The sequence below is a fragment of the Gossypium arboreum genome, chromosome 4 (assembly GCF_025698485.1).
Source record: "Gossypium arboreum isolate Shixiya-1 chromosome 4, ASM2569848v2, whole genome shotgun sequence".
NCBI classification, from domain to species: Eukaryota; Viridiplantae; Streptophyta; class Magnoliopsida; order Malvales; family Malvaceae; genus Gossypium; species Gossypium arboreum.
The window spans coordinates 4,904,116-4,917,895 of record NC_069073.1 but is presented as its reverse complement, the minus strand read 5'-3'; the positions used below and the strand labels follow the sequence as shown (position 1 = coordinate 4,917,895).

The following is a 13,780-nucleotide window of genomic DNA, read 5'->3' as shown; positions in this document are numbered from 1 at the left end:
AATTGGTTTTTTTTTCCTTTTTTTGCGATCCTTTCCTCTAAATTGTCTTTTAAGGGAAAAAATTAACAATTTCATATATATATTAACTTTATATAAAAGGAAGGTTGTAATGTTTTCTTTTTTTAATTTTAGAAAAATAGTTACATTTTAGTTTTAGTTTTTTTTTAATTATGCTTAAATTTAATATTTAACTTTTATATTTTAATTAGCTTTTGGTTTGGTTATTGCTCGCCTTTTTCTTCTCCCATCAACCATTTCTTTCTTTCTTCTCTTTTGCCAGTTTGCAGGTCTATTTTGTGAGTATCTTTGTTGTATTTACAAGTTGTGATGGATAGATGACCTAAAACTCCACCGATCACCAGTAGTTTTTCTTGGAAAGTGAGTGCTCTTCGTCAACTTCTTAATTTGTTTCTGTTTTAAGAGTATTTCAGAATAATAAATGATTTTACGTGTTGTCTTAAGTTTTATATATTTTTTTATTTGTTTTTCCATTGTTTAATAACTCTCCAGCTTTAGAAATTTTTGTCTGCTCTTATAGCACCTTTTTTAGTCTTACTTAAGCATATAATCTTAATTTTACAAGTGATTTTGACTAGAATAATTAAGGGTATCAACTATATTAACTAACTAATGATATTAGGTAGAGGAACTAAATTATATCCAATTAAAGAATAGATACTAAATTTCTCAAAAGAAAGAAAGAAAGAATAGATACTAAATTCTAAATTTAAATGTAGTAGAGAAACCATAACCATAATTTAATCTAAAACAATCTATCACTAACACAATTCTTCGTCATTTTATTTAATAAAAGGGTAATTGTTTTGTATATAGAGAGTGGAAAATTTTAACTTCACAAACGAAACTCAGATTTGACCGTATCCTATTGATATTTTTATAAATAAAATTGTTTTTAATTTAATTTAATTGATATAAATGATTATATATTTACCGGAAATGAATTGAAATAGCAAACTAATATTTACTAAAAAAAATTATATTTGTATATGCCTTACTGGAGAAAAAACATGTTTAAGTGCATTTAAACTTGTGTCTTCTTGATTGTTACAATAGCAACAATGCTAAACGAAGCTAAGACTCAATCGGCTATATACAAATTTTTATAGCATACTCATGACAACAATCTATTTAATATGTTGGGTAAACTACACCAATAGTCATTAAATTATTAGTAAGTTTATGTTTTGGTCACTCAATTTCAAAAAGTTACAAAATGGTCAATGGACTATTTGAAAGTTTTTATTTAAGTCACTAGAATGTTAAAATTGTTGTTGTATGACCTCTTTTCATACGACCTGAACCAATTGAAAGCTCTCATTCCCTCTATTCTGCAAGTTTTTTTTTTTTATAAAATAACTTTAAATGTCATGAATCTGCGAATCAAAATCTAAATAGCTTTCTTCTTCAATCTTTGACATTGATGGTCAAATCGACTTGGATCTAAAATATGTTTTTCTACTCATTGATAAGTATTTATCTATTGTACCTGTTGTTGAATCGTCGCCTAAAGCTCGCTAGCCAAACTTTTGAATAGTTTAATGATCATTTTTATACCTTTTTGAAGTTGAATGATCAAAAAATAAATTTACTAATAATTTAATGATTTTGAAGGAAGATTACCAAAGGTGGGTGAAACTGACCATGGATGGTGTGGATTTCTTCAAAATCATTTCTGATATTATTTTCTATTTCATGGATGGATGTATGGATCATGGATGGATATTATGTCAATTTACCTTTCCTTCTATCCCTTCTGTCTTCCATCACATTAGCTTCTTCTCCACAGATGCAGATTTTACAGATCATGAAAGCTAAAAAGGAAAGAAAATCATGTGATTTAAACTTTACCTTTACAGTTTACACTCAATAAAATGGGGTCCAAATACTTTCAAATCAATGGGACGATTTATTTACAAACTTTGGGGGGTTTTTAAAAAAAATATTTTTTTAATAAAAGGAATTAAGGTAAAAGCACTATAAGAGCTTATTTTTAGAAGGGAAGTTTGCATTTTATCCTTTTATTTAAAAAATAGATAAATTATATTTTTCTAAAAGTTGGTGTATGTTATGAAATAATTAAGTAATAATATATGACATGTTTCGTATACATCATGTGACATACATGAGTCAATTTTTAATAATAAAATTAATAAAAATTTTAACAAAAAATTAATTTATTTTTGATCTAACATATACAAATTAATTTATATATTTTTCAAATAGAAAAACAAAATACAGTTTATGATATTTTTACCCATAACAAAGGTTAGGTACGATAAATGAATGGATTGGAACATTACTTTTTAAAACATGACTTACATGAATTTTGTAGATTAGGTTGGGTTTCTAATTACAAGACTTTATTGGTGTATAAAAAAATGGTGTCCATTCAAAGGAGCTATGTACTCTTTAAACTTTATGGTGAGCTCATGGCATCTCTGAGCCTACCTAGAGAAAGAAGGAAAAAGAAAAGATAATCCAAATGAAGTTGTTGTTCTTCCATCATGTCTTCTTTAGTAGGTCCCTAGGATTGGATGGTTTCGTACCATCAATTAGTCCCTTGTTGCTTCACCAACGCTGCTTTTTTTTTTTTCTTTTCTTCTTCTTTTAATTGGTTTTCACTCACCGGCATTGTTATAGTAAAGTAAAGTAATGGTGGTTTAAGATTCGAATAATAATTTATTAATTTTAATTTAATATGTAATTTTATAAATGAATTTTAATTTGGTGTTATTATACTCGTGAAATTTTGATTGTGGTTTAAATGTATGTTTAAAATTTTAATTTTAATTTAATCATACATATTTGAAAAAATAAATGTTGCATAAACGTTAGCAATATATAAGCATAAAATGGTGTTATATCAATAATCGTGTTAATAATTTACGGAATTGGATCAAATCAAAATTTTATGTATAAAATTACATAAAATCAAAGTTCATGTATATAATTACACATTAAACTAAAGTTCACGTATAATTTTGGGATTTATCCTAACTTATTTGAATTTTCAATTTTATAAAAAAATATTTTAGATTTTCATTTAATTTTTCTTCTCTTTTAGTTTTTAAATTTGCGTTGTTTGCTAAACCACCTCAAAATGAATGAAAAAAATTAAACATTTGGTAACTTCTTGACATGATATACATGTGTATTGCCACATGGATGCTCTGTTAGCAATTAATTAATTTTAAAATATTAAAAGTATTTATATATATTTTTACTTTTTAAATGTTTTTAATAATTATATATTTTGAAATTTTTATGTTTAAAATTAATTAATTTTTAGCGTGACAATCCATATGTATGTCGCGTCAACAAAGTTAATAAATGTTAAAATTTTTATCCATTTTAAGGTGATTTGACAAACAATATAAGTTTAATGGCTAAAAAGATAAAAATTAAATGAAATGTTAAAATAACTTTTATGATAAAATTGGAGGCCAAAAGTTAGTATACCTTTAAGATTTTATGTGTTCAATATTGCTATTAAAATTTGATGTGAAAAGTTAAAAATATGCACTTTAAACTTAATGTTAAAAGTAAAAATAAATAAATTTAAATATTATTCAAATTTATTAATATTATGATATATTAAATATCAAATTTAAATATTGTTTAGACAATTAATATAAATTGAAATTTGGTTAAATTTTGCTAAGCATATATATGTCTTGTTATAGCCTTATAACAATCGGAATTTTCTTTCCCACCGACCATTTCTTCTCGAATTTCATGGCGCCATTGTTCGGAAGTCTTTCCTAACCCCGCAGTCCTCATGGATAGGCGCAGCTTCTTATAGTCAGTCTTTAAGCTGTCTAGATCTTCTTCGGCCTTAGTTTTTCCTTTTCTCTACTTCTCAGCCTCTGACCTCTGGACATCAGCTTCTAATCTCAGGTGCATCTTCTCTTCCTCCAATTGTTCGATCTTCTTTCCAAGCTCCAAACTCTTCTTCTCGAAATCTTGCTTTATAATCTCCAATTCTGATGGGGCGACTTGTAATTGTTCCCCGATAGGTCGAGCATTCTCCAAGCTTGGCCTAGGAATATTATCATTAATCCTCTTCTTAAACCACTTGCTGTACTTGGGTGTTACTATGGGACCGACGGCTAACCTCTTTATCCAACAAGTTTGCTTCCAAGCATCCGATAACTCCCGAACTCTCTTCTTATAATAAGCACCCTTAAAAGAGAATTCACTCTGAGCAAGTCCGTGGGTCGTGGGTACAAACTGCCTCGACTTATATTGCCTCAAGGCTATCAACGGAGTATATCCGGTAGCTCCCCAAATTCCTAACAATGGCACCCAATCAAAGTTACCACATCGGTACATGATCTCATCAGGAACTATCCAATAAGCTCTCCACTCGATATCCTCCTCCTTGAGGTTCTGAAGAATATCCATCCACTTCTCCTCCGAGATATCCTCTCTCCTCTGTATAGCTGCCTCTTCTTTCAAAGGGGAATAACCTTCGGAAAAGACTCGATAGGAAACATTGTCTACCTTCCAAAAGTGGCCATGAAACCATACCATCAATAGTTGAGCACATCCAATGAATCGCCCCTCGCCTGTCTTCCAACATGAGCTCAAAGATCTGAATGTTTCTGCCAATATTGCCGGTACATGTGTGATTCCCTTTTCAAGGCGATCGAAGAAGTCAATGACTGCCTCGTCTACGTGCCTCAAAGCCTTAGGAAAGATCACTAATCCGTAGATGCTTAAGGAAAATATATCGACCCTCTTTCTGTCATCTGGATGCGTCAAGATCAAATCTCGTAAATTCTCCCAAGGGATACATTTGCTATCTCCTTTTTGCTCAATCCGAGCGGTGACCCAAGGCTCGCTCATCCCAGAAATGCTCATCAGTTTCTTCATGAAAGTCTAACTACTAAAAACACGGGCATAAGTCTTCCGGACCTGAATCTTTGGACACCTAAGCAGCGTAGTGTATTCCTCCATGGTAGGTACCAAATCCACTTCTCCAAAAGTGAAACACTTGTACGCAGAATTCCAAAACTGCACCAAGGCTCGGAACAAATGCTTATCCACTCTAATGTCTAGCAGGTAGGATATATCACCATAGCTTTGGTAAAACGACTGCTTGATCCCTTCATTCCAACTAGCCCAAATGTCTCTCAACTCTTGCAGTTCAATCTGTACTACATTGACGCGAGTGAAATCCTGCAGCTCCAACACATATCCTTCTGCCAAGCTATCCCCTCTCTCAGATTGTAGCCTCTTCGACCATACACGAACGGCTGCATTATCCTCGACTTTACTAAGAAATTCATTCTCCATGTCAAATTTTCTAACTTAGTAATTGAATACGAATTAACGCCTCCTTTAGTATGCAATGTCATGCAAAAAGACAATCAAAACAAAACACCGGTTAGTATCAAATAATAGCGATAAAATGCAAGCACATAAACGATAATCATGACGCATATACGGGTAAGTACTAAGGCTCGACGCGGCTTTACCCAAGGATAGCTCCTAAGGTTCACTATATGCGGTTTAGTTCTAGGAAAAAGGGTACCCGAACCAACAGATTCCTCAATCCTCACCCATTATAGGCTTATATAGATCGAGTTCGGTTCGGGGGGATGCATTTCCCTATGACCATGCGGAGATGAAAATCTCACGAAATCATAGGTACGGATGTACCCTGGAAGCAATCCACTAGCCCATGCGGAGGTGAAAACCTCATGAAAGCGTAGTTTCTTACTCCCACTTAGAAGGTGTGACCACAGTGGTCATGCAATGAAATGCAGTGCTATTCTACAAGACCCGCACAAACATACAATCAAATGCAATCGAAAGATACATGATTTTTAAAATAAATTTTCGGTCCTTTAACAAAAGGACAGTAAATAATCGATTTTTATAGCTTGACTCTCAAGTTCAATCCCAAGTGGAGTCGCCAAGTTGTCGAAACCTTTTTTTTCTGGAAAACGGGGATCGACTTTTTGGAAAGCGAAAATGGAGTCGCCACCGACCCTTTTTTTTTTTAGGTGTAATCGGATCACCTTGAAGTAGATCATTTTAATAAAACATTTGATTTATTAAAATAATAATTTTAGGTCTACAAAAATTGAGAGAAAGGGTTCGGGAGTCGGTTACGCATGAGGAAGGGTTAGCACCCGCGTAACGCCCAAAATTGGTACCAAACCGATTAAATAAATGTCATTGTGCCTAAGATTTAAAATGTTTTTGAAATGAGGTTCCTTTTTTATTACATTTGAATAACCTGAATTGGTTGTCAAAATCTTCTTGTTTCAGAGGAATATAGCATCACATCCAGCACGGTAGGACACGATCCTTTATATCCTCGAAAACACGATAGATTTCGACTTCCAAAAATTCATAATTTGGGGATTACAAAAGGATGTTCAACTATTTAGTCCAACGAAAAATCGAAACCCAGCACAGTAGGGCACGATTCCTCGAATTTCCAAACGTTGAACATTGCCTCGCCTTAGAAAACACGAATGAAATTCCAAAGGGATATTCGATTATTTTGCGCAAACGAGAAATTGCAACCTAGCACGATAGGGCACGATTCCCCGAATTGCCAAACATCGACCATTTCCTTCATTTTAAAAAGTTTTTAGAAAATATGAACGAAATTCTAAAGAGACATTCGATTATTTTGGGCAAACGAGAAATTGCAACCCAGCACGATTCCCCGAATTGCTAAATATCGAACATCGTCTCCGTTTTAAAGAATTTGTAAACAAATAATTATAAAATCGGCTTGAAATACACTAATTTAACTTGAAATAAAAGGGAATAATTAGTTTTAAAGAATTAGAAATTATAAAGTGATACTTGTAAATCGAAAAGGAAAAATAAAAAAAAAAAAAAAGGGATAATAAACATGTATGAAATATTATGATGAATGAATGGAGATAATATAATTAGTTTAATCAACTAACAAGACAAACAATTGAATTTAATCAATATAAAAACATTGTCAATTTCCTAATCATGGAGGAAAGATAATCAATATGATGGTAATTCCTAAAATAATATACCACAATAATATATATATATAATATACCACAATAATATATATATATATATAACCTAATACAACACATTAAAATGCCCAAAAAGGTGAAACAAAATAACAAAATTAAAGAAAAATATGTATATACGTATAAGGCAAATTTAAAAGGATGAACACATAATATATATTACATGAATTGTTAAACTAGAAACCTTTACGAAACAAAATAGAGGTATACGTATGACCATTAAAATATAATTTAGAATTAATATTTAAATCGAATGATATACTGAAGTGTTAAAGGGCATCGGTTTAAAATTGACAACTTATATATAATAAGTGACAATAAAAAAATTATGTATAAAATATGCAAAGATGGTAAAAATATATATTATGAAATATAATTTGAAAAACATATTAGATTTACAAATCGTATATATATATATAAATTTAGAATAAAGTAAAAGGAAATGCATACATAACCCAAATTAATTTTGTCATATACTTGCAAATATATATATATATAAAAGTGTTTGAATGAGATACTATATAATACATTAAAATAATATGATATAAAGAATTTCAAGTAACAATTTAAAAGCATAAAACGAATTTTAAAACGACAGTTTAATCATTAAAATAATATATGTAAAAATATACACAAGGATATTTAAATGAGACATTATACAAAAATATTAAAATAACAAATTTTAAAAAATTTATACACATGTAAATAATGCGAAATAATTAAAATAAATTAAACCACCTAGATTAATTTTAAAATACGAGTATTTCCAAGTAGAAAGCTCAACTAAATTAATATATGTACACAAATGTATATAAAATTTATAAACAAAGTGCTATATAAAACGTCAAAATATTATGATATAAAAGAATTTTAAAACGGTGATTTCATAAAAAAATGGAATTATAAGCATATAACAACATATATGAATAATATATTATAGTCCACAAAGGATAATAGCATACACATAAAATGAATTAACCAATGCACTAAAAACATATCAAAATGAATTACAGTAAGCTTCCAAACATAATATAATAAAAATACGAAAGTAACAACAAAACTAATTTTACTATGAGCTTTATATGTATAATAGTATACAAGATATTGGGAGGAAACTTTATACAAAAATCTTAAACCATATAATATAAAAAGCTTTGAAATAAAGATTTTATATATAATAAAAAGGAGTAAAATCATCATGATAGCTAAAAAAGAGTACATATGTACATGTATAAAAGGTAAGTATTAAGTGAATAAAAAAAGAGTTATACTACCCAAAAGGACTCTATTAAAACAAAATTTAACTAAAGGGATATTTAATAAACAAGATAAACCGCTGAAATTAAAGGAAAGACTGAAACGCAATGTGCTTCAACACTCAGGGATCAAAACAATAAATATACCAACTCTATGTTTTAGGTAAAGATACCCTAAAATCTTTTATTTGGCTGCTTAAGACATATCAAAAAACAATAGCCCCCTTTTATTCATTCGGCAGAAATAAAGAAAGCAGCCCCTTCCCCTCAATTTCTTTTCTCTGCTAGGTTTTCTACCTTCCCCCTTTGAACCGTCACCAAATCATCGTGAACCCACCGTGGCTTTCACCGTAAACGGTGGTCCAAAGCCTCATGGAACCGGGTTTTTGGCACTTTTAAAGGGAGATTCAATGGTGAGGCCTCTCTATACCGAAGAAAACAAAGGAGAAAGAACCCCCCACCTTCTCCTTGCGTCGATTCCGATGACGGGAAAGAAAATGGTAAGTTTTCCTTTTCTCCTTTTATTTATATTTTTGTAAAAAGGGAATTTAAAAAAGGCAAAAAAAAAGTAAATGAAAAAGGAAAACCGAAAGAAAAAGAACAAGAAAACAAGAACTAAAATCAACCTTTTTGTTTTTGCTTTTTGATTCCCTAATCGTGTGAAAATACAATCTTTTCTTGTATTCAAAAATCCCCCCACTCAAGGTTCGTCAATCTCGACTTCGAAATCTCCTCTCAAACTCCGATGTCCGCGAAGGAGATGAGGATTTCAGTCGTTATTTCATAAAGGTAAGCTTTTTCCTTATTCCATTATGCTAAGAAAACACATACAAGACGAAGAGAAAGAGGTAAAACAGATTCAAAATAGGAAACCATAGACGCACAAAATCACCTTTAATTTTTTTGTTGCTCTTGTATTCAGTATGCTAATATGTTCGTAAAAAACTTACAAACGATTCTCTTTTTTGATTTATAGCCGAGAGAAAAAGAAGAAGAAAAATAAAAAAGAAATATACAAATTTTTTTGCTATTTTCTTGCGTCTGTTGTTTTCTTACGTTTGGTGTGCAGGTACGGATGCTACTGGCATGTGTATGGGGTGCGGGCGTGGCGTACGAGGGCTGTGGTGTGGCTGCTGCAAGTTGGGGCATACGGAGGCCTGGAGTGGCTAGGCTGCTAGTGAGGGCTACGGCGCAAGGGAACCCTTGCCCTAGGGTTTGCTGACATTGGGCTCGTTTTAGATATTGGGTCTATTGGGCCTGTACTTGGGTTTGGGATATTGTTTTTGTAATTGGACAGTAATGGACTGTGGGATTTTATTTATTTAGTTATTTGTTTTTGGTCTGTTTGATTTGTATTTGCACTGGCCCGGGCAGATTTGGCCCATTACAAATGTAAGGGGTGAAGCTATTAAGATTATGAAAGTAAAAAATTTAAGTTACAATGTATATACATAGCTTGTTATTGTTTAAGTATTAGTTTATAGAAATACCACTGAGTGTATACTCAGCGTACGGTATATTTCCGTGTGCAGGACTAGGTACGAAAGAAAGCTAATGACTAAGCATCCAAGCCAATCCCGAACTTAAAGTGGTGAATACTTTTCTTTTGGTAAAATGGCATGTACCTAGGTTGTTAAGGTGTTATTTTGTACATGATAGTGAATAATTATGAAAGTTGTTGAAGCATGGTATGAAATATGCATATTTTGGAAGTTAAACTTATATGAGTTTGACTAGTATGATAATGTAGTATAATTTTGATATGTATTGTGTACATAATCCTTAAGAGGTAATGAAGTGAATGAATGAATATTTGCTAAGTTTGAATGGCATAATGAATGATATTTGATTTAAGAACTATTAGTAAATGTTTGGGCATGAATTAGTGTGTTTAGCTTTGTGAAAATAGCTTAAAAATGGTCAAAAATCATGTTTTCACATGGCCAAGTCACATGGGAGTGTGCTTAGGCCGTGTAGCTCTCTGTTTATGTCACACGAGTTGTTCCCACGGTCGTGTATGCAAGTTAGATCTGCCCACGTCCATGGGAACCCCACGGGTTGGCCACACAGCCATGTTTCAGGCCACACGGGCGTGTGCCCCTATCTTCAAGGAAAAATTTTCAAAGTTACCAGTTTAGTCTCGAATCACTTCTAAAGCATGTATTGGGCCCCGTAGGCCCATATTATGGACTTTATGGTGAAATTTGAAAGGTTTTGAATTGGAATGCAAATTTATGACTCATTTTTGTATAAATGTTAGTGTATAAGTCTAGTAATGCCTCGTAACCCTATTCTGGTGACGGTTTGGGATTATGGGGTGTTACAGTTGGGATGGTTGGAAATGGTGTGTAGCAGATGGGGTAGGAATAACTGCATATGTTTCTGATTTGTTCTGTATATAAACTGGAATTGTTCTATCATATAACTGTTACGTTAATCCTATATGGAATATTCTCTGATTCTGATTGGAACTTGATATTCGAGAACTTCTTATTAAAACTTTGCTTCTAATTGAATCTATATTGGTTATACACTGAGTTCTCTACTCACTGTGTTGTTGACTAAATTTCAGGTAACTCACAGGCTTGACCGGGTCAGAATAGGGGATCTATTTTATTATCATATTATATATTTATTATGTAGTTCCAGTATTTCTTAGTATTTCGACCTTTCTAAGATTGTTGAATTGTCTGTTGGATTTAATGGTTGTCATGACTTGTTAGGTATGGTTTTCTTAATAACGTTAATGTAACTCTTTGGACTTGGTCTACACACCTAGGTCGTGTTTAGGGTGTTACAGATACAAAAATATTAGATACAAAAATATCGATACCTAATTTTTGCATCGTGCTTTTTTTTTTTCAAAATTAGTTTTTTACCCTAAGTTTCTCTCCACCGTTTTCAAATACTCTAAAAAAACCTTACACAAAAGGCTTTCAATCTTTAAAATCTTTCAAGAAAATCTTCAAATACTTCTTCCTAATAAAGATTTAACGTTCCCTACATGGATTTCTTCATCATTTTCACAACATTTTGAGGTAAAAATGTCGTTTTATTTCAAAATTTTCAAAAATATTTTGTTAAATATTTGGCTAAAAGTTGTGTTATTAGGTTGATTGGAATTTGTGTTTTATTGCAAGAGGTTGCTTAAAACCAAAATTTTTTCTCGAAAAATTTTCAAAAACCTTTTCCCACCAAATGCTTGATAAAATTCCCAAACAAACTTTCAAAATAAATTTAGTGTGTCTAGAATCTTAGCTTGTCATTATGCCTTTAAATAAATGTCCTCAATCCGATACCTCATCATCCAACCCATCTAGTGGTACAATGGATTTGTTAAATGATTGTTTTAGAAACTCTGATGAACGTTATCATTTTAACACTTATTTTTCTACTCGCAAAGTAAATGTGTCTCAGCCACTTGATTTTAATTCCTTAATCGATTTTAATTTTCACTATCTTCCTACTTTGGCCGAATGAAATTGGGTTGCTTGTTTCAAAATCTCATCTCAAACCCATGCTAATATCATTCAAGCATTCTATTTGAATGCATTGATTGAACATGATGAAACATATGAAACCATTATTGCTATCAACTCTTTTTTTAATGAATACATCTATTCGTCTCGCCGTAAAATTTTTTAGAGATTTTTTAAAACTTCCCCCGATAGGGTGTCGAATATGAAACGCTCCTATAATTCAACCTTGATCGTTCTGAGCTCGAACGCATTTGGGCTCAATTTCCATGATCGCTTTTTTACATTTAATACTTACATGGATATTGCAACCAATTTCTAAACATTCTATCATTCGATCTATCAGTTATTGGTAGATTGATTGTTTTCAAAACAATAAGCATCCTCGCACTTATCATGTTTAATGACATTACCAAGGTCATAGGTAAGGAGCTTACCAACGCCATTAAGTTTCCATTTAGAACATATCTTTCTTACATTTTTAAACTTCTAAAAATCCTAACCCGAGGTGACCCTTCTTTGGCCTTACCTACTCTTTTTGGCGTTGGTGCCCTTCATCATGCGAGATATAAGAAAGAACCACACACTAGTAAATAGGTCAAGGATGTCCAATTAGCAGCTCTTAAAGATGAAGATGTTGAGGGTGGTCACGATGAGGTTCCTCGTCCTCCTCCCAAGCATGTTCCTCCTCTATCTGCTCCTTTGGTTGGTTCTTCTCAAGCTGCTCCTATTTTCATCGAGCTAGGTTACACGCTCATTGGTGCCATTAATTCTTCAGGCGATGAATTACAAGGCTTTCGAGTTGAGGTTAATGATGCGTTTCATAGTATAAGCTGTAGGATGTCTTTTTTAGAGGATCAAATAGCTCAACTTATGACTAGATTCCCTTCACCTCCCCAACCTCAAGAAGACTAGGTTGCATATCACATTCTCATACATCCTCATACTTTTAATTGCACATTTCTTGTCTTTGTTTTCCTATCTTTATGCGCTAGTACTTTTATGTTTATATTGGTATTTTTCAGATACTTGAATGTTTATTTTGAAAATGTTAGTTCTTTATTCCCCAATTTCAATCTTTATTATTGAACTAACAATATCTCTCTCTTAAGCTTTACTTGTTGCTTTTTGTAATAACAAAAAGGGGAGAAGAGAAAGGTAAATTTAAATTTTGGTTAATGATTGATTGTTTGGTCTTATGCCAAATTACAAATTTAGTGACCAAGTTTTCAAAATGTCTTTAACTGAGAATGAATGACCAATTTATAAATGAATGCCAAATTTTGGTAATGAATGAAAAATTTGTCTAAGCCTTAAATTGAAAATGGTTTTTAAAAAATGGGAGCAAACTTATTCAAAATTGAATTTACCAAAATGTTTTGTTATATCAAAAAGGGGGAGATTGTTGAACCAAGCTTTAATTGGAAAATTATTTTGATATAACAAATATTATGTTTTAAATAAAAATATTTTTAAACAAAACTTGGCAAAAATTTCATTTCAAGTGACATCTAAATTGAAAACTTGTTGAACTCATAGTTAGAAAAATATTTTAAGGCCAAGTTAGTTAAACAAACTTTCAAACATTTTTCAACCTTGTTAAAATTGCTCCAGGCCAAAAAGTATTGATACTTTTTGTCAAGTATCGATAGTTTTTATTGATTATTGATAGAATCAAGATTTTATCGATACATTTTTTAGTATCGATACAAAAATGACATTCTGTTTTCCAAAGTATTTACCAAGTATCGATATGGTATCAGTAAATTTCTTCAAGTATCGGTAGTGGTATACTTTTATCAATACATTTTTCAGTATCCATACGAAATTTGCATTCTGACTTTTTAAGATTTTATCAAGTATTGATACGGTATCAATACATTTTATTTGGTATCGATAGAATTCCCTTAATATTGATATTGATGGTTCTAACGGTCACTAAATTAGGCATTAAATGTTTATGGTATCAATACTCGTAGAAAAAGTATCG

At 31.6% G+C, this 13,780-nt stretch overlaps 2 protein-coding genes across 2 annotated transcripts; one reads left to right on the top strand and one right to left on the bottom strand.

Moving 5' to 3' along the window:
- Window positions 1-3,873: 3,873 nt before the first annotated feature.
- Window positions 3,874-4,896, bottom strand: LOC128291771 (uncharacterized). Its single transcript, XM_053027074.1, has one exon. The coding sequence runs from the start codon at window positions 4,894-4,896 to the stop codon at window positions 3,874-3,876; it is 1,023 nt and encodes a 340-aa protein (XP_052883034.1).
- Window positions 4,897-8,514: 3,618 nt separating this feature from the next.
- LOC108459846 (uncharacterized) lies at window positions 8,515-9,760 on the top strand. The gene is made up of 3 exons (XM_017759240.2): window positions 8,515-8,814; window positions 9,020-9,103; window positions 9,384-9,760. Exons 1-3 carry the CDS (start codon window positions 8,725-8,727, stop codon window positions 9,534-9,536), a joined length of 327 nt encoding a protein of 108 aa, XP_017614729.1. The 5' UTR covers window positions 8,515-8,724; the 3' UTR covers window positions 9,537-9,760.
- Window positions 9,761-13,780: the final 4,020 nt, after the last annotated feature.